The 26,146-nt window shown below is 40.4% G+C and overlaps 1 protein-coding gene across 6 annotated transcripts in view; it reads left to right on the top strand.

Annotated features, from left to right (window-relative positions):
• focad (focadhesin) overlaps positions 1-26,146 on the top strand; it is a 245,615-nt gene that overhangs the window by 54,397 nt on the left and 165,072 nt on the right. For all 6 annotated transcript variants that reach the window (XM_072281789.1, XM_072281784.1, XM_072281787.1 and 3 more), the window contains 2 exons: positions 18,286-18,387; positions 19,365-19,569. In XM_072281789.1, the coding sequence (XP_072137890.1) occupies positions 18,286-18,387; positions 19,365-19,569 (307 nt within the window). The remainder of the gene's footprint in view (positions 1-18,285; positions 18,388-19,364; positions 19,570-26,146) is intronic.

The raw sequence follows: 26,146 nt of genomic DNA, 5'->3' as shown, positions 1-26,146 counted from the left end.
GCTCAGTGTTATTTTCATATCTAGGACAGAGTTATGTTTCCTCTGGAATTTCTCTGGTCAATATTTCATTTCATTCAGCTGTTACTGTGGCAAATGGGATCATCTCCAGGTAGTGAACAGGTTCTGTTACTGCAGATGTCCTTGAGTCGGTTTTGTCCGTAAGTCAGAAAGTACATGAAAGCCACTCGATATGGTAACCCTACATACTTCCATGGTATTATAATGAGTGGCATCAAACACACACGTGTGATAAAGAACAATTGCTAAAAGTGGAGAGAGGAAATTAATTCTGCTCTTTATAGGAATGAACAGTGTGTTAGATTTTTGAATTTAATAATATTATAGGAGCCCATTTGTATGCATGGGTGTCCATAAGTCGGGGGGTGTTTACAACTAACAAATGGTATGTATGTGATGTTAAATGACTTGTCAGCTGAAAGTAATTCTTTATGTAAACTCTATGATCTTTATCAAGTACAGTAAATTGCAGGCTACAATACAGTACAAGAAGAGGCCACTTAACAACCATGTCAATACCAGCTATTCAACTATTTGGCCTTCTCTGCTTTTCCCTGTGGTCCTGCTCTTGAATTGCATTTTTAGATCACAGCAAATATTTTCAGTTGGTTCTTTTGCCAATTGCCTTCGGCCTGTCGTCTTGCTACTTGAAAACATTTCTCTCTGTTGTGTCCAAGCCCTGAAATTTTGTGAATTCTGATCACCTGGTGGTGACAGTGGACAACATGGATATTCAGTTGTGGGAATCAAGAGATACCTCTTGTATCAAGAGATAGAAAACTTGACATTAGTATTCTCATTTAACTATTTAGAGTTCCTATAAAAAGTATTCACCCCCTCCCCAGAAATGTTTGTGTTTTTTTTTTTATTTTACAACATTGAATCGCAGTGCATTTAATTTGGCTTTTTGACACTGATCAACAGAAGAAGACTCGAGTGTGAAAGTGAAAACAGATCTCTACAAAGTGATCTAAATCAATTACAGATATAAAACACAAAATAATTGATGCATAAATATTCACCCCTTCAAGTCAGTATTTAGTGAATTATCTTTGGCAGCATTTACAGCCTCGAGTCTGTGTGGATAGGGCTCTGTCTGCTTTGCACATCTGGACACTGCAATTTTTCCCCATTCTTCTTCCCAAAACTGCTCAAGCTCCAAGCTCTGTCAGATTGCATGAGGATTGTGAGTGAACAGCTCTTTTCAAGTCCAGCCAAATCTTCAATTGGATTGAGGTCTGGATTCTGACTTGGCCATTCCAGGACACTAACTTTGTTTTTAAAGCCATTCCTGTATAGCTTTAGCTTAATGCTTGGAAGAAGATTTGTTTTCCAGCAAGACAATGACCCCAAGTTGCAATTCTCTTCCAAGATGGCATCAGGTTTTCCTCCAGGATTTTCCTGTATTTCTTGCCTTCATTTTACCTTCTACCTTCACAAGTCTTCCACGGCCTGCTGCAGTGAAGCATCGCCACAACATGATGCAGCCACCACCATGCTTCACGATAGGGATGGTGTGGTTTTGATGCTGTGTGGTGTTTGGCTTATGCCAAACATGGCGTTTAGTCTGATGGCCAAAAAGATCAATTTTGGTTTCACCAGACCATAGAATCTTCTTCCAGCTGACTTCAGAGTCTCTCACATGCCTTCTGGCAAACTCTAGCTGAGATTTCATGTGAGTTTTTTTCAACAGTGGCTTTTCTTTGCCGCTCTCACATACAGCTATGACTGGTAAAGCACCTGGGTAACAGTTACTGTATGCACATTCTCTCCCATCTCATCTCATCTTAGCCACTGAAGCTTGTAACTCCTCCAGAATTGTCATAGATCTTTTTGTAGCCTCCCTCACTAGTTCTCTTCTTGCACGGTCACTTAGTTTTTGAGGATGGCCTGCTCTAGGCAGATTTACAGCAGTGCCATATTCTTTCTATTTCTCGATAATTGACTTAGCTGTACTCGAAGGGATGCGGAGTTGCTTGGAGTGCTCTTTTATCCTCGTGGTGCAGTTTTTGCTGTGATACTGACTCACCAGCAGTTGGACCTTCCAGATACAGGTGCATTTTTCTACAATCAATTGAAACAACTTGACTGCATAGAGGTCTCCAAAAGTAGATCTCCATTTAACTAATTATGTCACTTCTAAAACCAATTGACTGTACCAGTGGTAATTTGACGTGTCATATTAAAAGGGGATGAATACTTATTGCAATCAATTATTCTGTGGTTTACTTTTGTAATTATTTTAGATCACTTTGTAGAAATCTGTTTTCCCTTTGATGTAGAAGAGTCTTTTTCTGTTGATCAGTGTCAAAAAGCCAAATTAAATCCACTGTGGTTCACAGTTGTTAAACAATAAAACATGAAAACTTTCAGGGGGTAAATACTTATTATGGGCACTGTACCTCCCAATGCAAATAGCGTATTTTCATAGGAATTTCAGTTTCAGTTTACAAGACTGTGGTGACTCCAAACTTGCTACTTATTGTGGTTTGCTTCAAAGGCTCTCTGCATAAAGAATACTTCCTGACATCGAAACTAAATCTTTGTTTGTAGATTGTATCAGGATAACCTTTATTTTTATCATTGGCTTCAAATAACCCACCTTGAATGGACTGCATTCAGTCTTGTTGTTTTAAAAAAAAGTTTTATCTCCTGTGAAGCTGTATTTCTCCAAAGTAAATGATCCTAGGTTGTGGAACTGCATCCTTATAGCTAAGAGCTCTGCGATTTACCCGCTTGTCTTTCATGCCCACCCACCTCCCCGCATTCTGATCTTCTCTACAGCCCCAGTTCTGTACCACAAGTGAACAATGCTTATATTAACTTCATTTAGTACACCATGTGTAGTTGTACCAGTAATTCATATACTGAGAAATACCACCTAATTTTCCTGAAATCAATCATCTATGTAAAAAAAAATGAACTGTCATGCAGATTTAAAAACGTAAACACGAGGAATTCTGCAGATGCTGAAAATTCAGGCAACACACATCAAAGTTGCTGGTGAACGCAGCAGGCCAGGCAGCAACTTTGATGTGAGTTGTCATGCATATTTTTAGTTTTTGCTTTTGTTCAGAAATCTAGATTCTAGACTTTAAAGAAATAAAATGAATCTTAATAGTTTATATAGTTCCCATTAAAAATATTAACTCATGATGGAACCAAATATACTTACACATCATTACACACAAAGTTGAGAAGTTAAGTTGACTAGGTTGCATTTTGAGTCCTTCATTTTATAAAGGGTACAAGAACAAGACTGTATGCAATATCTTTACGTTAGGTCTCAGTTTGCCGTGTTCAGATCTAGGCAGCATATTTAAAGATATAGTGCAGAGATGAAATAATGTTAAAGAAGATTTCAGTTTGTCAGTAGAATGGAGAAGCTCGGATAGTTTTCCGTAGGCTAGAGAAGGCTAAGGAGACTTCTGTGATGTTTTTTTATGGACAGTGTAGATCAGGGATTCCCAGCCTGGGGTCTATGGATCCCTTGATTAGTGGTAGGAGTCAAAGACCGATACGAAGTATTATGGAGTATGCCTGCTTATCATGGATGAATGCCTCACAGAGTGTCCTCAGCCAGCTTGATTTCATTCAAAGAAAGGCTCTCAGGATTATAGGTGTAGATGAAGCCACAGCTAATGAGAAGCTAGCTGTTAGTAGTTTACACCACAGATGACAGGTTGCTGCAGCTACTGTGCTATACAAAATTCACACCAGCCACAGCCCTGCAGACCTTCGCGCCATGCTGCCTTCATCTTATGCGAGACAGCGCACCACACGATCAAATTTATCTATGCCTGCTGTTGCTGTTTCTATACCTGATGCGAGAACCTATGCACTGGATAGAAGCTTCCTTCACTGTGCTATCAGAACTTGGAACAGCCTTCCAGATGCTGTAGTTGGAAACATCTGCGATGATGGGGTCCAAGCCTTCTGGGAGGGATTTCACATGCTTCTTCATAAGCTATCATGAAGGGGACCAGGATGGCAATGCTTGGTTGTTGGTAGGTAGGGTTAATACCTGACTTTCAAGAACACTTGTGAGTTATGTTCCGGCTGGTCTTAGTCCTTAAACTGCTGGAGAACAGTACGGAAAGAACAGATGCTGTTTTCTCCCGGTAGGGATTAGTTTTTAGTTCCAAATGCTCCTGCCACGTTTTGTCACCCTGCAACCTTATCCTTCAGTCTCTTTGAATTATGGAAGACAGCATGTGTATAAATCTCTCTGTCTCCAGCAGACTTCATCATGACTCCAGTATTTCTACTATTTTTTAATTGTACGTATGATTTTTTTTGTATTCTATTGCTGAACAGCAGTGAACCATTTGATTGCCTATCAGAGTTCTCTTTGGGAACAAGTTAACTTGATCAGCCTTTCTGATCTGGTTATTGTTCTTGATTGCATTTAATTTAAAAAAAGGCATAAAAAAGGTTGGGAACCCTTGGTGTAGAAAAAGAAAAACTTCCCACTGTATTCAGAGAGGGATGAAGGGACACATGTTCAATAGAATTAAGGCCAGTAATGGGGTACTTGGAGAGGATATGAGAATTTTTATGCTCCAAAAGTGGCATGCAGTTCCTGAGAAAATTGTGGAAGCTAAACCACAGAACATTTCAAAAGTAAATTGGAAATTGACTTGAAAAGGAGAAAAAGGAACAAGCTGCACAGCTCTTGCAATGGACTAACACAGGCATAAGTGGCCTTCTCCTGTATTTCAGTAATTTTATGATATTTATAGCAGGCAGTGTATGGGATTAGAAGTCTTCCAAGGTTTTCAGACTATAGCAGTGTTCAATGGATTTGCTAACAGATTTGGAGTTCGATGAGATGAAAGCAAACCTGACAGACAGCAAGACCTGGGGCAGCACTTGGTGTGGTAAATCCTTTTTCCAGAATTATTCAGTTTGAGATCCTTTTGAAATGTTGTGGTTTAATTCTGATTAGTTCATTATACTGAGCATTTGTAATGAACAAAAAAAAAGGTAGCAAACACAACCAAGTAATTTTTGGATGCATTTGATTACAAATATATCTAGCGCGATGCTATGTAATATCATTTAAGCAACAAAATAAATTTTGTGTAGAAACATTCTTGGAACCGTCGTGTGTCTAGGGATGCCTTGTTTCTCTTTGTGTTTCAGTAGCAGTATTATAAATAATACTTAACCATATTAATGGTTATTTATTGGGGGATCTGTAAATGTAAATCAAATTCAGTGTCCAAAGAAGGTTTGAGATCTTAACCAGAGATCAAGGTGAACTGGAGGTTAAGAACACTCTTCAACTTGCATTTATTACATCATGATGGTGCTGTTTTGTGTCAGCAATGTTATTAGTGTGAAGGATGTGACCCTGAACAGCATCTAAAAAAACGCTAACCTTTTGGGCAGGCTTTCTGAACATGTTCGTTTGTTGTAAGGTGAAACATCCTTTTTTTCCTCTTTCCCCTTGACTTCCATAACATTTTAGCAAGATTTTGGTCTAACCTTGCTCCTACTCTGAAATTATGAAAGAGTTATGCCGGTATACACATTGTTGCATCTGATTTTTTTGCTTCCACTCAGCTCCTTCAGCTATTAACTATTAGAATTCAGAGACATCCATTACTGAGATTGTGAGTAGGGAGGGAAGTCATATATAGGCAATTTTTTAATGAAGTAATTTAACTGATGATATTTCCATTTTAATTGTGCAGATGTTTCTTGTTCTGATGAATTTGCTAATATTTAAATATAGTGGATCAGATTTTGCTTGATTAGTTCATAGGATGAGTGCTAACTCAGGCGGTAGAGTCTGATTCTCCACTGATGGTCTCATGACAGTCCATGTCAGTGTTTACATGTGTCTGATATAAATAGTCCACATGTATTTAAATACTTAAAAAGCAAAAGTTAGTTAAAAATAATTAAAATAGCTTGTTATTGGAAATCAATTAAAATCAAAATGACAGAGTGATGGAAAATAAACCACTTACCTGCTGCTACGTACTGTTACAATCATCAGCAGAAACTGCATTCAAATCAATCAAATTGTGGTTCTGACATCAGGCTCGGCTGCTGTAAAGTTGATGGCATGGATATAAAGCGTGTCCTGTGGCTCTGCTGAGTATGCTGAGTCAATATCGAGTACTCTTGTAGAACAGGATGTTGGGTGTCCTGCCAACTGACCTCTAGGTTGTCTCTGACTTCTGTGTTGTAATGTGAAGGATATGGAAGCTGATATTGATAATGAGCTGGTCTTCGAGGAGGTCATTGTTTATGGTTCTCTGTGGCCTTACTGATCATAAGTGAGCACGCTTCGTGTCATATTGTTTTAAGTCACCTCGGCTAAATTATGATAAATAGTCGATTTGCTAACCTTGTTGAGTTAGATCTGGATGGAACAAATTCACCACGTAAGTGGCATTAGAGGTACTACAGGATGATGCTAAAATTATTTGTTTTGGTTAAATCATTGACCAGTGAAATAGAAGTGGAAAAAAATTAAAAATGTGACTTATTTGCAGACTGTTATATAATTAGTCTAATGAAGTTAGTTTTGCCTTTTGTGATTTAAAAACAGCCTATTTTGGTTCCTTTGGTCTTCATCCATTTGTATTTAACTGTAAATGCAGTCAAACTGTCAAAATTGTAATTTGACTGTAACAGTCACATCGGAAAGAATCTCATGGATTGTTTTGGTATAAAGCATATTCTCAGAGCTGGTGCACGTGACTTGAAAAATTGTTTTTAAGAATTTTGAAATTGTTTTGAAAGTCAAAAGTATTATTTATATCATGGCTCTCTTAATTGCTGCACTATCAAAAACAACATAGCCTTAATTGCCTATAGTATCACTGTTTTATTGCTGGCTTTGCTGGTTATCCATCGATCTTTCAATGAAATGAAGGCTTTTACAGTATGTCTGCTTCCCTTTGTGGATGAACATTCCCCTGATGCATGTGGAATTTTGGATTTTCCAGTCGTTTGGAAAGGGTCAATTCTCAACCCTAACATCAAAAATTATATCATCATCCATCTTTGCTGCACCTTCAATGGAGCAATAGAACAAGATGTCCCAACACACTGCAGGAAGGTTATCAAGCAAAAATCTGATGTATCAGAGAAAATAATCACAAGATATCCAGAATTAGGCTTCACAGGGCATCTCAGAGAGGGACACAAAGTTAGGAGAAGAAGTTTATCGGGAGAATTCCAAAACATAAAGTCTTGACAGTTGAAAGTAGTCTAACCTGTGATGCAGTTATGACATCCAGAAATGCTTAGAAAGTCAAAATGCAACCTCTGTTAATATCTCAGTATGATAAAGGGTGAGTGAGTTTGAAGATGGTGTCTTGAGACCATGAGGGATTTGAAAACAAGAATTAAAATTTTAAAATATATTTGTTACCTGGCTGAGAGCCAATGCAAGACCACAGCAGAAAATCATGGAACCATGGAACTTCTGCACATGAGAAAGCAGGGTATTTGGTCTGTCATTCATGCTGACTTCTAATGGGAAAAGTCTCCTTGTGGAGCAATTTGTTCAATCCTATTCCCTCACTTGCCCTTAGACCACTATATTATTTGATACACGGCTGTTTGATTCTCTTTAGAAATACTTGGTGATTCTGTCTGTAAGAATAGTGGATATGATGTTCCAGGTAATGCCTGTATGTTTCATGTAGAAAAAGTAGTCATACATTCTCCTTATGTATTTTGCCAATCCCTTTTAAAGTTATGTTCCATTGTGTTTAAGCTGCCTTCTAATGGAAACATTGTATTTACTAATCTACACCTGTCGTGATCTTGTATATCCCTAATTAATCTCCTTTGAATGATGAATGGGATTTGGTTTTAGTTAGGACGTGAGCAGCAGAGTTTGGCACGAGCTTGAGTTAAGGAAAGATGAGAAAGAGGGGGGCAATTCACATGCTTTTGAAGAACCAAAAGTGTTGGTGGGAGGTTCTGAGATTGTCGAGGTGAAAATTGATAGCCTTAAGCGGCAAAAATAAGAGTTCCAAAATTGATTTCAGTGTGAACTTGGACACCAGGTTCTGAGCAGTCTTGATTGGTTTTGGACTGTTACAAAGTAAAGGATGGAAATATGGACAGTGGATTAGAGCATGTGACTTTAGTTGAAGCTGATGGCTTTCATCTCCAGCATATTTGAGAAGTTCCTACTATCATGGTATTGGGAAGGTAGTTTGATAAGTTGGAAGCAATGCAAAGGTCAAGAAATATAGTGATGAGCTAAACCAATGTCATGAGTACTTAAAGAAACAAACATTAATTTACTGGATAACGTTTCTCAGGGTGCAGAATGTAGGGACCTTTGACAGTCTTAAAGGGCACATGAAGTAATAATAGAGGAGGTGAAGCCATTGTTGGTAGGTCTTTGGCTGTGCAATGCTTGGACATATTAACTCCCAAATTCTTTTTTGTAGTCTTCCTTTTGCATTATTTTAGTATTTTAGGCCATATTTCTAGATTAAATATGTGTTTGTTCTATTAATTTTAACAACTACTCTTCCATATATACTGCATTATTAATTCCCCCCTTGCTGTACTGAAACTTCAATATCCTTAAATGTAAAAGGTTTTGCACTTTTTTTTAAGGGAAAGAAATAAAATAGATGTGTTACAACAAAACCCATTCATTAACCCAATAAGGTTGGGAGGTGTAAAATAATATGAAGATTTAATGTGCAAAATTAGCTATTGATTTCAACTTAGAGTGTAATCAAGTTCAACATTTGTCTTGTTAGTGTTTCCTCATTGAATTAAACACCATACCATTTCTCAGAAGACACTGTTTTAAGCATCATTAAGGTCCTGTCAGACAGAGGCTCTCAATCTAACCTGTAATGACTTTATCCTGTGGATAAATGAGACAAAAGCAAATTGCCCCATTGTGTTAAATAGTCCTGAGAGACATCCAGCAAATGGCCTGGCTGAGGTTAGACCAACAGTGTCTAAATGCCTGCAATTCCAAATACTTGCTGTTCTTTTAACCCCTTATCTTGTGTTTTGTTTGGAATTGGATATTATGCAGCAGGTGTATTCACTATTTGGTTAAATGGAACCTTATGTATTTGTTAGAGTTAAGGAATTTTTGTTATTTTTTTTAGCCATGTCATGCTATGCAATAAGCGATTTGGTTTCATGTGCCTAATCAAGTATGGAGAGGAACAGGTTAACTTTGAACATGTCTGGTAGATAGGTTTTGTTGTTACTGAAACAGATCTGAAAGAAGTCCATGCCTCATTTCATGCGGTACTTCAACCCTATCAATGCACTGTATACTAACTTGTATTTGACCGGTGAAAGGGCAAGGTTAACGTAACACAAAAGTACTTATTGACAACAAATGATCTTGTTCAAGCGGTTACCTTAAATGTGCATCTGACAAATTATATGTAATGACATTAGGCAGGTTTGTCGTGCTTAATGTGACAAGTCTCCATGGAAACACCTCTGAGGACAGAGATGGTCATGCAGATTGTAACTGGTTACTTTGTCATACAAAGTGATAAATTTTGGATGAACGTGACCTTTTGAACTCTGTATTTTTGACCTTTGAAAATCTGAATATTTTGTTTTGTTTATTGGGTATTTGGGCTGTAAGCATTAAATTTTGTCGATAAATTAGTTTGCAACTTAAATTTAGTCTATGTATTTTTAAAGTATTTGACTGTTTCACTAAAGGAAGATTTGATTTCAGTACCAATTAATAGCCTATACTGTACAGCACTTTGGCAAGCAGGACTTAAATTTTGCATGTGGAAGGATTGATGTCAGAACTTAATCACATGGTGTTGCTGAGTTTCACCATTTGCAGACAGGCAAGATGCTACCATAGTGAGAAAGCACATGAAGTTTCATGGTGTTTGGACAGGCAATATTGGGTTGGAGAATTGCTGACATGGTGGGTTGAGTTACTTTCAAAGTATCGTATTCAAAGAATAAACAAGAATTGTCATGAGTTATTTAAGATGGTCCTGAAATATTCTTGATGTTTTATCTCTATAGATTAAAAAAGAAATATCTGTCAGATATTCCTATAAGGTATTTGTATTTTTTTCAACTGAAATCAAACAAATGCAAGAAATGCTTTACTATCCTTTTTATAGGAAATTGGGTTTTTCTGGTTAGTCAAGTATTAAAAGTAATTTCAAAAAATGAAGAATAAAGTTTATAGAATAAGGGAAATGAAATACTGTATTCCATAGAGTTGTAAATCAATTAGTGTGGTTCAGCTGTGAACTGTATTATACAGAACAGTATAAAAACTACTGTATAAAATAACTTAATATTGTATTTTTTTATGAGTAACATCACTATATTACCATATATATTTTAAGTTATCACTACATTTCTGTAGATTGCTATATTTCTACTCTGCACTGATGCTCTCCTTCCTCAGGAGGGTAATGTACCACACCAGACATTGATGGTGAGAGTGATTAAAAATGCTTGAAGATTTTGCACTAGCTGCAGGAGTATTTGTTGCAACTTTCAAATGTGTGATTGCCCAAAGTAAGCTGTCTTTACCACAGAAAATTATTATGGTGTTGCGCAGTTGCTTGAAGAACAACTTGAATTTGTCCCTCAAAATGCAATAAATAATTTCAGAGCTTCTTCAGCATCTGGCCAGGCTATTTTTACTTGATCGGATTTATTGTAGTCTTCTGAAGGATTTTCATCTGATACAGGAATTTGCACAGGATTAAAAATATTCTGGAGGATATGATTGTCAAATTTGAAGTGGCCTTGATATCTGCATTCGTTGTCACCCACTCATCTTTTTTGTTAGAAAGCCATCTCACATGTGAAATGGCTATCCTGGACCAAACTCAAACCAGTGAAGGTTGCTCAACAGTTGTGGCAGGGCTTGAATGCTATCACATCTTATAAAAAGCAACCTAGGACTCAGAAGGGCTTCACTTCCAGATGTGTCATTACCTTCTGTGCAACACACACGAAATGCTGAAGGCACTCAGCAGACCAGGCAGCACCTATGGAAAGAGTACAGTCGATGTTTGGCAAGGCTGGCAAAAAGAAAAGGATGAGTGGATTTAAAAAGTGGGGGGAGGGGAGGGAGAATCACAAGGTGATAAGTGAAACCGGGAGAGGGAAGGGATGAAATAAAGAGCTGGGAAGTTGATTGGTGAAAGGGATACAGGGCTGGAGACGGGGGAGTTTGATAGAGGACTGAAGGCCATGGAAGAAAGAAAAGGGGGGAGGCAGTGGGCAGGCAAGGAGATAAGGTGAGAGAGGGAAAAGTGAATCCATTTGTCCCTCCCCACCAATCTCTCTCCTGGCACTTATCCTTCCAAGTGGAGAAAATGCTATATCTGCCCCTACACCACCTCCCTCACTGCCATTCAGGGCCCCAAACAGTCCTTCCAGGTGAGGCCACACTTCACCTGTAAGTCTGTTAGTGTCGTATACTGTGTCCGGTGCTCCTGGTTTGGCCTCCTGTATATCGGTGAGACTCAATGTAGCTTGGGAGACTGCTTCGCCGAGCACCTATGCTCCATTCACAAGAAGAAGCAGGATCTCCCAGCGGCCAGCCATTTTAATTCCACTTCCCATTCCCATTCTGAAATGTCAATCCATGACCTCCTCTACTGTCAATGAGGCCACACTCAGGTTGGAGGAACAACACCTTATATTCCGCCTTGGCAGCCTCCAACCTGATGGCATGAACAGAGATTTTGCGAACTTCTGGTAATGCCTCCTCTCACCATTCCCCATACCCTATTCCCTCTCTCACGTATTTCCTTGTCTGCCCATTGCCACCCTCTGGTGATTTCCCCGCCCCCCCCCCCCCCCTTCTTTCATAGCCTTCTGTCCTCTCCTATCAGAGTCCCTCTTCTCCAGCCCTGTATCTCTTTCACCAATCAACTTCCCAGCTCTTTACTTCATTCTTCCCCTTCTGGCCTCACCTATCATCTTGTGTTTCTCTCTCCCCTCCCCCATTTTTAAATCTCCTACTTTTGTTTTCTTCAGTCTTGCCTGAAACGTTGACTGTACTTTTTTCCATAGATGTTGCCTGGCCTGCTGAGTTCCTCCAACACTTTGTGTGTGTGTGTGTTGCTTGGATTTCCAGCATCTGCAGATTTTCTCGTTTGTCAAGGCCTTTGGTGCTTGCTTTGACTGTCAAAACATGGAAGAACTATCAGAAACTACTGCATCCCCTAATGATCCTCTGATTTTCGTCTCTGAAGCCAATGAACAAGCAGCCTTCAGTAGGGTGAGCCCATAAAAAGCATCCATCCCAGACAGAGTATCTGGCTAAGTACTAAAGACCTGTGCTGATCACTAGCTGGAGTGTTCACTGAGATCTTCAACCTCTCGCTTCGGCAGTATTTGGTACCCACCAGCTTAAAGCAGGCTTCAATTATACCAGTGTCCAAGAAGAGTGTCGTGACCTGCTTCCGTGATTATCACCCAGTAGCAGTGATGAAATATTTTGAGAGGTTGCTGATGAAACATACTAACTCCTGCCTGAGAAGTGACTTAGAGCTGCTCCACTTTGCCTACTGGCTAACAGATCCACAGCAGATGCCATCACATTGGCTCTTCTCTCAACCCTGGACTAGCTGGATTGCAAAGGTGCATACATCAGGATGCTTTTTTTTGACTACAGCTCAGCATTCAATACCATCATCTCCTCAAAGCTGATCGTTAAGTTCCAAGATCTAGGCCTCAATTCTTCCTTGTTCATTTCCTGGATTTCTTCACTTGCCGACCCCAGTCAGTTCGGATTGGCAATAACAACATTTCTACAATCTCCATCAACACAGGTGCACCACAAGGCTGTGTGCTTACCCCCTACTCTACTCACTTTACACTTGCGTCTGTGTGGCTAGCACAGTTCCAATGCCATATTCAAGTCTGCTGATGGCACCGTGGTTGTAGGCTGAATCAGAGGTGGTGTTGAATCAGCATATAAGAGGGAGACTGAAAACCTGGCTGGGTGGTGTCATAACAATAACCTCATCCTCAATGCCAGCAAGACCAACAGCTGGTTATAGACTTCAGGAGGAGGAAACCAAACGTCCATGAACCAGTCCTCATCAGAGGATCAGCGGTGGAGAGGATAAGCAACTATAACTTCCTCGATGTTATTATTTCGGAGGCCCAGCATGTAAATGGAATTGTGAGGAAAGCATGGCAGTGCCTCTACTTAGGAGTTTGTGAAGATGTGGCATGACATCTAAAACTTAAGCTTCTATAGATGGGTAGTGGAGAGTATATTGACTGGGTGCGTCATAGCCTGGTATGTAAAAACCAATGCCCTTGAATGAAAAATCCTACAGAATGTAGTGGATACATTCCAGTCCATCACAGCTAAGGCCCTCTCCACCATTGAACACATCTGCATGAAGTGCTGTCACCAGAAAGCACTATCCATCTTCAGGGACACCCACCACCCAGGACATGTTCTCTTCTCACTGCTGTCATCAGGAAGAAGGTACAAGAGCCTCAGGACTCACACCACTAGGTTTGGGAACAGTTACTATTGCTTATTTATTTCTTTTTATATTTGCACTGCTCGTTGTCTTGTGCACTCTGGTTGAACACGCTAATTGGGCAGCCTTTCATTGATTCTGTTATGATTATTGGAGAGATTTATTGAGTTTGCCCACAAGAAGATGAATCAGTATTGTATATGGTGACATTTATGTACTTTGATAATACAATTTACTTTGAACTTTGAAGTGAAGAATAACATCAGATTCAAAAAGTAGTAATTAATATTGTCAAGCAGTTGGATTTCAAAACTCAGCAGAGAAGGGCCAACAATTTAATAGAGAAGATTTTATCTAAGTACACAAAGTCTAGTAACTCTATAGTGGATGGTCTCAAGCCCGGCTGTGAAAGGAGGAGGGCTAGGCATGGGACTAGTGACCACAACTCATAAAAACCCAGAACACCAAAATCGACAACAGAAGCTCCAGAGACCTCATCCCTGGAAGAGGAAGGATACACCAAGAAAATGGGCTACACTTTGGGACAGTTTAAAAGACAGATGCAGGACGGAGGACTCTGGCAAGCTGCTGTCAGTGGCCTATGTCCCTGTAGGGGTGAAGGCATGAAAAGGAAGAAGATAAACTAGTATCAAAAACATCATGCATGTTCACATAATGTAGGTAAATCTTGTATTTAATTAACAAACATCCACACTATTTCATGACTAAGCAATTGAAACTCACTTTCCCTTTTCTCTGAATGTTACCAACAAAAGGTCAAAATCCATATGCATATGCATGGACCATGCAACTATGACGATATGCCCAATTAATGAAGTACTTGTCTTTGTTTATAATAATTACTGGTTTGTTCTTCTAAAGCTCAGTTAATGGACACTATGGTAGTGTAGCGGTTAGCTCAGCGCTATTACAGTTCACTGTGTTCTGAGTTCAAAGTTCAATTCCGGCTCCACCTGTGTGTCTTCCCCGTGGCATGTGGGAGTTTGTGATAGTTTCTCTATGTTTGGACGATCAAAGCGAGCATAGAAGGCATTGAGCTCATCTGGAAGTGAAGCCCTGCTGTCTCCTATGCTGCTGGATTTAATTTTATAAGCGGTGATAGTATTTAAGCCCTGTCACAGCTGTCGAGCATCCTTCGTTGATTCAAGTTTGGAATCAAAATTACCATTTTTGCCCTTGAGATGGCTTTCTATAGGTTGTAGCTAGACCTCCTGTAACTTTCTTGGTCACCAGACGTGAGTACCTCTGATCTGTTTCTCAGCAGATTTCGAATCTTGTGGTTCACCCAGGTCTTCTGATTGGGGAAGACTGAATGATTTTGTGGGGCCTTACTCATCTACAGCTGATTTAATAAAGTTTGTTACAACTATGGTATATTCATTCAGATCCCCAGATAAGTCTTTATACATGGCCCAGTCCACTGACTTGAAGCAATCTCATAGCTGCTCCTAATTTGCTATCCTAATCTCTGCTTGTATGCAGATGAGAAAAGGACAGCCAAGTGATTCCATTTACTGAAATGCGGTCTGGGCATGGAACGGTGGGCATTCCTTATCTTAGTGTAACAGTGGTCTAGTATGTTGGGACCTCTGGTTCTACAGGTTATATACTGATGGTAATTGGGCAGGGTTTTCTTCAAACAAGCCTGGTTGTTACTTCATTACTCCACCAAGATGGGAATACTTTTCCTGTGGACTTTGCATTCTATAATGGTATGTATGCCTGTTGAGAAATATAAATAATTTCTTAATACATTTGGCACTGATTTTCTTTAGCCATATCTTTTAACTTAATCGCCCAATCATCCAATCCACCTTAGTCAACTTCCCCTTCATCTCTGTGTTCCTTAAATTTAAGATGCTAGTTTCAGACGACTATATCAGTCTCAGTCAATATGAATAATCAATCAGTGCTGCAGATAAGGGAGGAAGGGTGAAATAGTACAGTATATTTAAGTAAGAAGCATTTGGTTACGTGCTACTTTTTGCTGCTTCTACATGTTTTCAGGTATGTGGCTGACATTGGTTGGCTTTCAATTATTGGTTATTTCTGATTGCCATGAGCCTGTGGCTGTCCACATTGAGCTGTTGGGGTTTGTGTGAGGAAGTTCCTCTTACACAGTCATGTTGGACAAAGAGTTTTATCTTTGGGAGAAGTTAAAATCAAGTGAATGGTTCATTATCACTCCATTGTTATTGACTGCAGTTATGTACAGGTTAAGTCACTGAAAGAGTGTAAGTTTGCTTCCTGGAGTATGTACTGCAAGTGGTCTGTTTGGATTTATTATATTTGGCAGCTTTGTGGCGGGGGGGGAGGAGAGAGACAAGCACTTGCTGCTTTTCAAATAAAAACATATGAACTTGCACATAATATGAAAGCTAGAAGACAGTCTTCCCTCAATATTGACCATGTCCCCTGCCCTCCCCACCCCCTTGAACCTTTTCAGGAAGTCTTAATGTGTCTTCATCTAACAATGATACTTTTTGTCTTTGACTGCCAGCTGCCTAAGTACAGGTGTCCCCCGCTTTTCGAACGTTCGCTTTACGAAACCTCACTGTTACGAAAGACCTACATTAGTACGCTGTTTTCGCTTTCAGAAGGTGTTTTCACTGTTATGAAAAAGAAAATCAGCACGTGATAAAAGGCAGCATGCGCCCTGAGCAGCCGCTCTCCCCCGGATTCGGAATGACATTGCTTTAAGACATGCCTGTGAGCAGTCGTTTGCAAGATGAGTTCTAAGGTATCAGAAAAGCCTAAAACAACTCGTAAGGGTGTTACACTTAGCGTAAAGCTAGACATAATGAAGCGTTTCGATTGTGGTGAACGAAGTAAGGACAACGTGAGTTTGGCTTGTGGAAGCTGATGAACATGATGTTGAAGAGGTTTTGGCATCCCATGACCAAGAACAGACAGATGAAGAGCTGATGCAATTGGAAGAAAAAAGGATAACAATTGAAACCGAATGAGTAATGATAAAGTACGACTTTAATTTTGAAAGAGTACGTCGGTTTAGGGGATATTTGCAGGATGGTTTGAGTCCTTACAAAGAACTGTGTGATCAAAACATGTACGAGACTCAGCAGTCAAGCAAGCCTTCCACATCAGCCACAGCAGATGACGACCTTGACCTTAGACATCGAGGCGGGCAGAGATAGAAGATGACCTGCCTGCTCTAATGGAAACAGACGATGACGAGATGACACCGCAGTGTCCCACCACCCCAATCCCCAGGCCACGGACAGATACCGATTCGTGGAGAATGCAATGGTAGCTGGGAGGCACACAGCACATCTTTAAGAAAAAAGCAGAAATAAACATGCTAATTAATTAGGTGCCGCTGACACGTAATTGTCGGCCCAGATCGGAGATGACACAATCGGAAATCAACACTGATCTGGGCCGACAATTACATGCCGGGTGGCACCTAATTAATTAGCATGTTTGTTTCGGCTTTTTTCTTAAAGGTGTGCTGTGTGCGTCCTGGCTACTGCTGGACCCCTGCATGCTTCGTGGCAATGTATCGGTCAGCGGCCTGGAGGGTGGGGCCACTGCACCACCCTGGCCTGTGACAACTCAGCCTAACACACCATCATCAGTGTGCTCGGGGCTGTCCCGATTTTGGTAAGTGATACTACACTGTACATACATTATTTCTACTTTATATCAGCTGTGTATTTTTACGTGTTATTTGGTATGATGTGGCAGCTTCATAGTTTAAAAGTTGCTGGAGAGCGCTTGCGCCGTGTTTTTGCCAACGGTGCTTGCGTGAGATTTTCTGCCGACAGCGCTTGTATGAGATTTTCGCTATGGAGAACAGTTCAGTAATGATTGTGGAAAAGTATTTCTACACATCATTCCTGCTTTTACTAGATGTTACTGTTATTTTAGGTTATATGTGTTATTTGGCATGATTTGGCAGGTTATTTTTGGGTCTGCGAACGCTGAAAGTTTTCCCATATAAATAAATGGTAACTGCTTCTTCGCTTTACGTCATTTCGGCTTACGAACCGTTTCATAGGAACGCTGTACCTTCAGATGGCAGCGGAAACCTGTACTGCATTGATTGACTTGCATTGGAGCACAGATTTCAGATTTCAAAATTCAAAATTGATAAATCTGTCTCCTGAAACCGTGCCTGGTTAAATCTGGTGCAAAGAGGGCAGCCCTATTGAAAGCAATAGAGGGAGGCATATACAGTAAGTAGATCTGCATTGAGTACATCTGCAATGGTTACATTCATTGGTTATAGAAGTGCGTGTGTTTTTGTCTATTTTGACTTATTAAATAAAAGCAAAGAATATAAATACTTTTTAGTTTTATGTCTTTAGGTGTGGGGTATTTTTTAATATCAGACATTTGCAAATATTCCACTTCATTGACAGCTGGTAGTCTGGTTGGTATGGGGCTTTATTAGTTGTCTGAGCTGTTCTGAGTCTAAATGGCTACTTGTTTTGGGACTGACTCTACAGTGTGCTGAGTCATGCCGATGAACTAGGAGCCAGACCTCTGGTGTTACTCATTTCTAGGGCCATGCTGGTCTTGGAAAAACTGGCCAGCAATCTGGGAGCAGGTGGTTTAATGCATTATAAATGGAGGCATTCTTAATACGATGCAATCAGTAAACTAATCAACTGGAGTTGGTATGTTGTATTTATTTGATATATTTGCTTATAATTTAATGAATGATTGGTACAAGTTTATTGATGTATTTCAAAAAAGGTGTTATTAGTGTAGACTTGAGTTGTGCAGTATCATTTCTGTTACGTACTTTGATTTGTTTTAGGAACCCTCCACATCCATATATTGTTGTATTGGAAAACAGACCTGATAGCTGGCCATTTCTCCTTCAGCAGATATCATCTATTTTTCAACAGCCTCCAGAAAGGTAAAAATGTTACATCAGTAATAAATATCTTTTATCAAAAGTAAATTTATTTTTCAGTGTTGATCCTATCACAGTATTTATTGTGCAAGTTAATCATAACATATTTTAATGACTGTCATATAAGTAGAGAGGGTTCTGCTATAATGCCAGTTTCCAGAATGCACAGTGGTGCTGGAAAGTTTGTGCTCTGTAGGGTTTTCTCTATTTCTGCATAATTTTTTTTTACCTAATATGTGATCAGATCTTCACATAGGCCCTAAGACTAGATAAAGAGAACCCAATTAAATAAATAACACAATTATACTTGTTCATTTATTTATTGAGATAAATGATCCAATGGTTACATGTATTTGTTCAAAAAAGTATGTGAACCTCGAGAGTAATGCCTTCTACAAAAGCTATTTGGAATCAGGTAAACAATTTACTTAAGAAAAGGTGTTATTAATAATACTTTACTCAAATTTCCTTGCCTTTCGAACTACCATTAAGCTGTCACTCACCTTCAGTACCGCCATCTGAAGTTACAGGGAGAAGGCATGATAATGTGGATGAGAGGGCTAATGAATCAACCATGATGGAATGGCAGAGCAGACTCAATGGGCCAAATAGCCTAATTCTGCTTCTGTGTTTTATGGTCTATTGGTGTACAAGCAACTGATTCATTCCCGCCTGAACTTTTAATCATGACCTTCTCTTTGCTGGTGAAGTCTTGAGTGTTGACAGCTGCCTGCCATGAAGAGTCTTGCATTATTGTGAGCCTGCCTCAATACTACTCCTCTTCTTTGACTTCTGGTCTGTCTCGACTAATGATATGATATGGCAACAGAACAGCTGTTGTTTCTTAGAAGAAAAAATATGGGACTAGATTAAAATTCCAAACTAATAAAGGCAAACGAAAATAATCTCCGATTTAATTTGCTTATCCATCTGTTTAACATGATATTAAACTTGCACATTTTTTGTGAATTTTTTTAAAGGCTAAAGCCATCCACTGTGCTTATGATGACACCATTTTTCAAGTATCTGTATTGTGAACCACATTGCCTGCGAGAGAACGCTGAGCTTCGACTTAGTCTTCTTCAGGTTGTACTTCAGTCTCAATCTAACGAGGAAAAGGATGCACCCAATCTGTTTGCTCAGCAGCTGCCCCGGCTCTTCCTTGACTTGGTTCCGCACTTGCAGGTAAGAATATGAAATAATTCCAGAGGTTGAATAAAGCATTGGCTCGACACAGCTGCAGCATGCCTTTTGGGGTTGACAAAATCACACAGTTGCTGTAAATTAATTAAATGAAATACTGTATTCTGAAGAAGCATTTCCAAAGCAATAGGCAGATTATTCACACAATTTAGGAAGTTCAGTAAAATTCTCGTACTACAGGTTTTCCCCCGCTATCCGAATGTAAAGCATTCCTATGAAACCATTTGTAAGCCGAAATGGCGTAAAGTCATAGTCATACTTTATTGATCCCGGGGGAAATTGGTTTTCCTTACAGTTGCACCATAAATAATAAGTAGTAATAGAACCATAAATCATTAAATAGTAATATGTAAATTATGCCAGGAAGTAAGTCCAGGACCGGCCTATTGGCTCAGGGTGTCTGATCCTCCAAGGGAGGAGTTGTGAAGTTTGATGGCCACAGGCAGGAATGACTTCCTATGATGCTCTGTGTTGCATCTCGGTGGAATGAGTCTCTGGCTGAATGTACTCCTGTGCCCAACCAGCACATTATGTAGTGGATGGGAGACATTGTCCAAGATGGCATGCAACTTGGACAGCATCCTCTTTTCAGACACCATCGTCAGAGAGTCCAGTTCCATCCCCACAACATCACTGGCCTTACGGATGAGTCTGTTGATTCTGTTGGTGTCTGCTACCCTCAGCCTGCTGCCCCAGCACACAACAGCAAACACAATTGCACTGGCCACCACAGACCTGTAGAACATCCTCAGCATCGTCCAGCAGATGTTAAAGGACCTCCGTCTCCTCAGGAAATAGAGACGGCTCTGACCCTTCTTGTAGACAGCCTCAGTGTCCTTAGACCAGTCCAGTTTATTGTCAATTCATATCCCCAGATATCTGTAATCCTCCACCATGTCCACACTGACCCCCTGGGTGGAAACAGGGGTCACCGGTACCTTAGCTCTCCTCAGGTCTACGACCAGCTCCTTAGTCTTTTTCACATTAAGCTGCAGTTTCCTACCGTAGCCCTGTACTCGGCCTCATCTCCCTTGCTGATGCATCTAACTATGGCAGAGTCATCTGAAAACTTCTGAAGATGACAAGACTCTGTGCAGTAGTTGAAGTCTGAGGTGTAAATGGTGAAGAGAAAGGGAGACAAGACAGTCCCCTGTGGAGCCCCAGTGCTGCTGATCACTCTGTCGGACACACAGTGTTGCAAGCACATGTACTGTGGTCTGTCAGTCAGGTAATCAAGAATCCATGACACCAGGAAAGCATCCACCTGCATTGCTGTCAGCTTCTCCCCCAGCAGAGCAGGGCGGATGGTGTTGAATACACTGGAGAAGTCAAAAAACTTAACAAAAAATGAAGAAGCAGTTACCATTAATTTATATGGGAAAATTTTTTGAGTGTTCCCAGACCCAAAAAAGTAACCTACTAAATAGCACATAAAACCTAAAATAACACTAACATATAGTAAAAGCAGGAATGATATGATAGATTCACAGCCTATATAAAGTAGAAATAATGTATGTACAGTGTAGTTTCACTTAACAGAATCGGGAAGTTTGAGCCAAAATCGATTTGTTGAAAAAAACCGGCACGTACACGCGCGTCACGCATGCACATGTACACGCATTTGCACGTCACGCATGCGCACACACCTGCCCGTGCAAGGCTTCATGGTCATGGTAGTCTTTCTCGGGGTAAACACAAGTTTAAAGCGAGTGTCTTTTTTCGTAAAAGTGAAAATCCTCTTTCGGTTAACGAAAACAGGTACTAATATAGGTCTTTCGTAAAAGCGAAATGTCGTAAAGAGAACGTTTGGAAAGCGGGAGACACCTGTATTTTTATGCGTGAGCAGTATGCAGTGAATGTCAATATTGCCAACTTCCGAAATTCGTAAAGGTCATAGAATAGAATAGTACAGCAGAGAAACAGACCCTTTTGAGTTTCTATATGAGTACATTCTGGTGTATACACATGTAAGCGTTACCCATCATGTGTACACTCACCTGCTCGTGTGTAGCAGTCTGGTCACCAGCCAAACCTACCCATGTTCCTGCTTCCAAACTGCAGCCTCACATGTAAGTATGTTCCCAGTCCCTCCCGTGGCTACAGGTCGAACCACTCATTACTTCCCGTGCGCAGAGCCCGGTTATATCTTAGTCCCTGTTGCCATTGGCTCAGAATATTTGCAGTTTGAGCTGAATATGGTAGCCTGTGTCCAGCATCTTCTCTATGGGAAAAGAAGCCACACACAGGCAACTTCCACTCCAAAATATTGGAGTTTGGGACCTGGATTGTTAGGACCCTTGGAACAGTCCAAAAGTGTCAGAACTGAGCAAGACTCTGCTGTCAGAGGTCAGGAATTCAGTTATTTAGAATTGTTATACTGAATGAGACAGAAGGAGCAGGGAATGGACAGTTTAAAGAACAAAGCAGTAGGTATAGGTTTTGGAGGGCCAGTCAGAAGGGCAGATCTTCTCAAAGTGACTTTCATCATCAAGAATGAACTTGTCCAGCGTCTCAGTAGCTACCCTGTGGAGTTATTTGATGTCTTACACTCTTCATCTTGCTCAAGATGGAAACCAATATGCTATTGTCATCAGTGCATTTGCCACAACCTAAGAAGCTTCAAATATAGCTCCTACCATGACCTTGAAGGAATCCTGGTCTGTATCAGAACTGGGAGACATACCGATCCTCCCTGCAGCACCAGGAACTGGGGAAGTGTTTAGGTGTGAGGCTGCAGCCAGGGGCTGTGAATGAGATTGAGTCTATTTGGGCTCACAACTGTCTGATGAACTGTGATTAAGAGGGAAGAAGGCTAAACCTTAACAGGTCCTTCTGTTAACAAAATGCACAGAGCAGATTCTTATCATAGCGATCCTCTTTCTCTGTCAGAGGGCTAAATGCAGGTTGTCTGACACAGAAACCTTAGAGACTATTTTATTGTCCAGTCAGGGGATTGCAAAGATATCCATACCACTGGTGCCAAATCCAGTCTCATATCTACAACGGCATGGCATCAGAGCATCAGCATCAAGAGAAGTAAAAAGCTGAATGTGGAAGATTTCAAGGATCTCACAAATGTAGGTTTTCTCAGATGGTCCTCCACAGATAACTCGTTAATTTCCTTCTAGTGGAAGGCAGAAATTGCTCTGAAATCCACTGGCGAAGAGGATTCTTCTCTACCAAAAAGGAACAGTCAGGTGGTTAAGAATGTCAAAATCTGTGAAGAAGGGTATGGAACAGCAATGTCAAAGATGTTGTAATTATAACTATCCTCAAGTAAAGATATGTCCAATTGCGAAAACAATAGAGGGCTCATAGTGCTGAATCTCTTCTGTATCCTCTCCAAAGCTTAAATTTCCTTCTTATATGGTGATCAGAACTGGACAGAACATTCAAAATATATGCTAACCAAAGTTTAATACAGTTGCAAAATGACTTCCTTATGCTTGTAGTCAACACCCCGACTGATGAAGGCAAGTGTGTTATACTACCCTACTTGTGTTGCTGATTTTGCACCGCAAGCTCCCTCTGTAATGCAAAAGGTTTTACAATATACACTATGTGTTCCTTTTATGTTTGATCTTCCAAAATGCAGTACCTCATACTTATCTGGATTAAATTCCATTTGTCATTACTCTATATCCTACTGAATTCTTTGATAACCTTCCTCACGATCCACAACTCCCATGAAGACCATAAGACATAGGAGCAGAATTAGGCCATTTGGCCCATTGAGTCTGCTTCGCTATTGAGTCATGGCTGATCCTTTCTTTAAAAAAATCCTCCACAACCCCAGTTCCTGGCCTTCTCCCTGTAACCTTTGATGCCATGTCCAAACAAGAACCTATCAGTCTCTGCCTTAAGTACACCCAATGACCTCGCTTCCACAGCTGCACGTGGCAACAAATTCCACAAATCACTACCCTCTGGCTAAAAAAGAATTTCACTGCATCTTTGTTTTGAATGGACGCCCCTCTATCCTGAGGCTGTGCCCTCTTGTCCAAGACTCTCCCACCATGGGAAACATCCTTTCTGCATCTACTCTGTCTAGGCCTTTCAGCATTCGGAAAGTTTCAGTGAGATCCCCCCACTCATCCTTATAAATTCCAGCGAGTGTTGACCCAGAGTTATCACAAGTTCCTTGTATGATAAACCTTTCACTCCTGGGAATCCTTGTCAACTTCCTCTGGACCCTCTCTAATGCCAGCACATCTCTTCAAAGATGAGGAGCCCAAAACTGTATACAATACTCAAGGTGAGGCCTCACTAGTGCCTTATAAAAGCCTCAGCATTGCACCCCTCTTCTTGTATTCTAGACCTCTTGAAATGAATGCTAACATTGCACTTGCCTTCCTCACCACCAACTCAACATGAAAGTTAACCTTTAGGGTGTTGTGCACAAGGACTCCCAAGTCCCTTTGCACCTAGGATTTTTGGAATGCAGATTCCTGTATTTTCTCCCCGTTTAGAAAATAGTCCACACATTTATTTCTACTACCAAAGCGCATGATCATGCATTTTCCAACATTGTAATTCATTTGCCACTTTCTTGCCCATTCTCCTAATCTGTCCAAGTCCTCCTGCATCCTACCTGTTTCCTCAACACACCTGCCCCTCCACCAATCTTTGTATCATCTGCAAACTTGGCAAGAAAGCCATCTATTCTATCATTGAAGCAAGTTAAATACAGCATAAAAAGAAGAGGTCCCTATACCAACCAACCCCTGCGGAACACCACTCGTCACTGGATCCTTTTATTTCCACTCGCTGCCTTCTTCGAATCAGCCAGTGTTCTAACCATGTTAGTAACTTTCCTGTAATACCACGGGCTCTTAACTTGGTAAGCAGCCTTATGTATGGCACCTTGTCAAAGGCCTTCTGAAAGTCCGGATATACAACATCCACTGCATCCCCTTTATCTATCCTATTTGTAATCTCCTTTAAGAATTCCAACAGGTTCTTCAGGCAGGATTTTCCCTGAGGGAAACCATGCTGACTTTGTTCTATCTTGTCCTATGTCACCAAGTACTCCAGCACCTTGTCATTAACAATTGACCCTAACATCTTCCCAACCACTGAGTCAGGCTAATTGGTCTATAATTTCATTTCTGCTGCCTTCCTCCTTTCTTAAAGAGTGGAGTGCCATTTGCAATTTTCTAGTCCTCTGGTACCATGCCAGAGTCCAATGATTTTTGAAAGGTCATTGCTAATGCTGCCACAATTTCTAATGCTACCTCTTTCAGAACACTAAGGCGCCATTTATTTGATCCGGGTGACTAATGTACCATTAGGTCTTTCAGCATTTTGAGCACCTTCTCCCTTGTAATAGTAACTGCACCCACTTCTCTTCCTTCACACACTGCAACATCTGGCACACTGCTAGTGTTTCCACAGTGAAGACTGATGCAAAATACTCATCTAGTTCATCTACCATCTCCTTGTCTCCTATTATTATTTCTCCTGCCTCATTTTCTAGCAGTCCTATATCCACTCTCATCTCCCTTTAATTGTTTTAAATACTTGAAAAAGCTTTTACTATCCACTTTGATATTATTTGCTAGCTTGCATTCATATTTCACCTTTTCCCTTCTGATGATTCTTTTAGTTGCTGTCTGTAGGTTTTTAAGAACTTCCCAATCCTCCCACTTCCCACTAATTTTTGCTTTGTTGTATGCCCTCTCTTTTGATTTTACATTAGCTTTGTCAGTCACAGTTGTACTATTTTGCCAATTGAGTGTTTCTTCATTTTTGGAATACACATGAATTGCACCTTCCTCATTTTTCCCAGAAACTCACACCATTGCTGCTCTGCTGTCATTCCTGTCGGCAGCTCCTTCCAATTTACTTTGGCCAACTCCTCTCTCATACCTCTGTAATTTCCCTTACTCCACTGAAATACTGCTACGTCAGACTTTACTTTCTCCCTATCAGTTTTAAAGATGAACTCAATCATATTATGATCACTGGTTCCTAAGGGTTCTTTTACCTTAAGCTCGCTCATTGCCTCCTTTTCATTACGTAACACTCAATCCAGTATAGCTGATCCCCTAGTAGGCTCAATGACAAACTGCTCTAAAAAGCCATCTCTTAGACATTTAACAAATTCACTCTCTTGCGATCCATTACCAACCTGGTTTTCCCAATTGACCTGCATGTTAAAATCTCCCATGACTATCATAACATTGCCGTTTTGACACGCTTTTTCTATTTCCTGTTGTAATCTGTAGTCCACCTCCCAGCCACTTTTGGGAGGCCTGTATATAACTGCCATCAGTGTCCTTTTACCCTTGCAGTTTCTTATCTCAACCCACAAAGATTCAACATCTTCAGATCCTATGTCTTTCTACTGATTTGATGCCATTTTTTTTACCAGTAGAGCCACACCATCCCCCTGCCTACTTTCCAATATAACCTTGGACATTAAGCTCCCAACTGCAACCATTCTTCAGCCATGATTCAGTGATGGCCACAACATCATACCTGGCAATCTGTAATAGTGCAACAAGATCATCCACCTTATTTCTTCCACTCCGCACATTGAGATACAACATCTTCAGTA

The sequence above is a fragment of the Mobula birostris genome, chromosome 17, assembly GCF_030028105.1.
Source record: "Mobula birostris isolate sMobBir1 chromosome 17, sMobBir1.hap1, whole genome shotgun sequence".
Taxonomy (NCBI): Eukaryota; Metazoa; Chordata; class Chondrichthyes; order Myliobatiformes; family Myliobatidae; genus Mobula; species Mobula birostris.
This window is presented reverse-complemented; position numbering and strand designations above follow the sequence as displayed.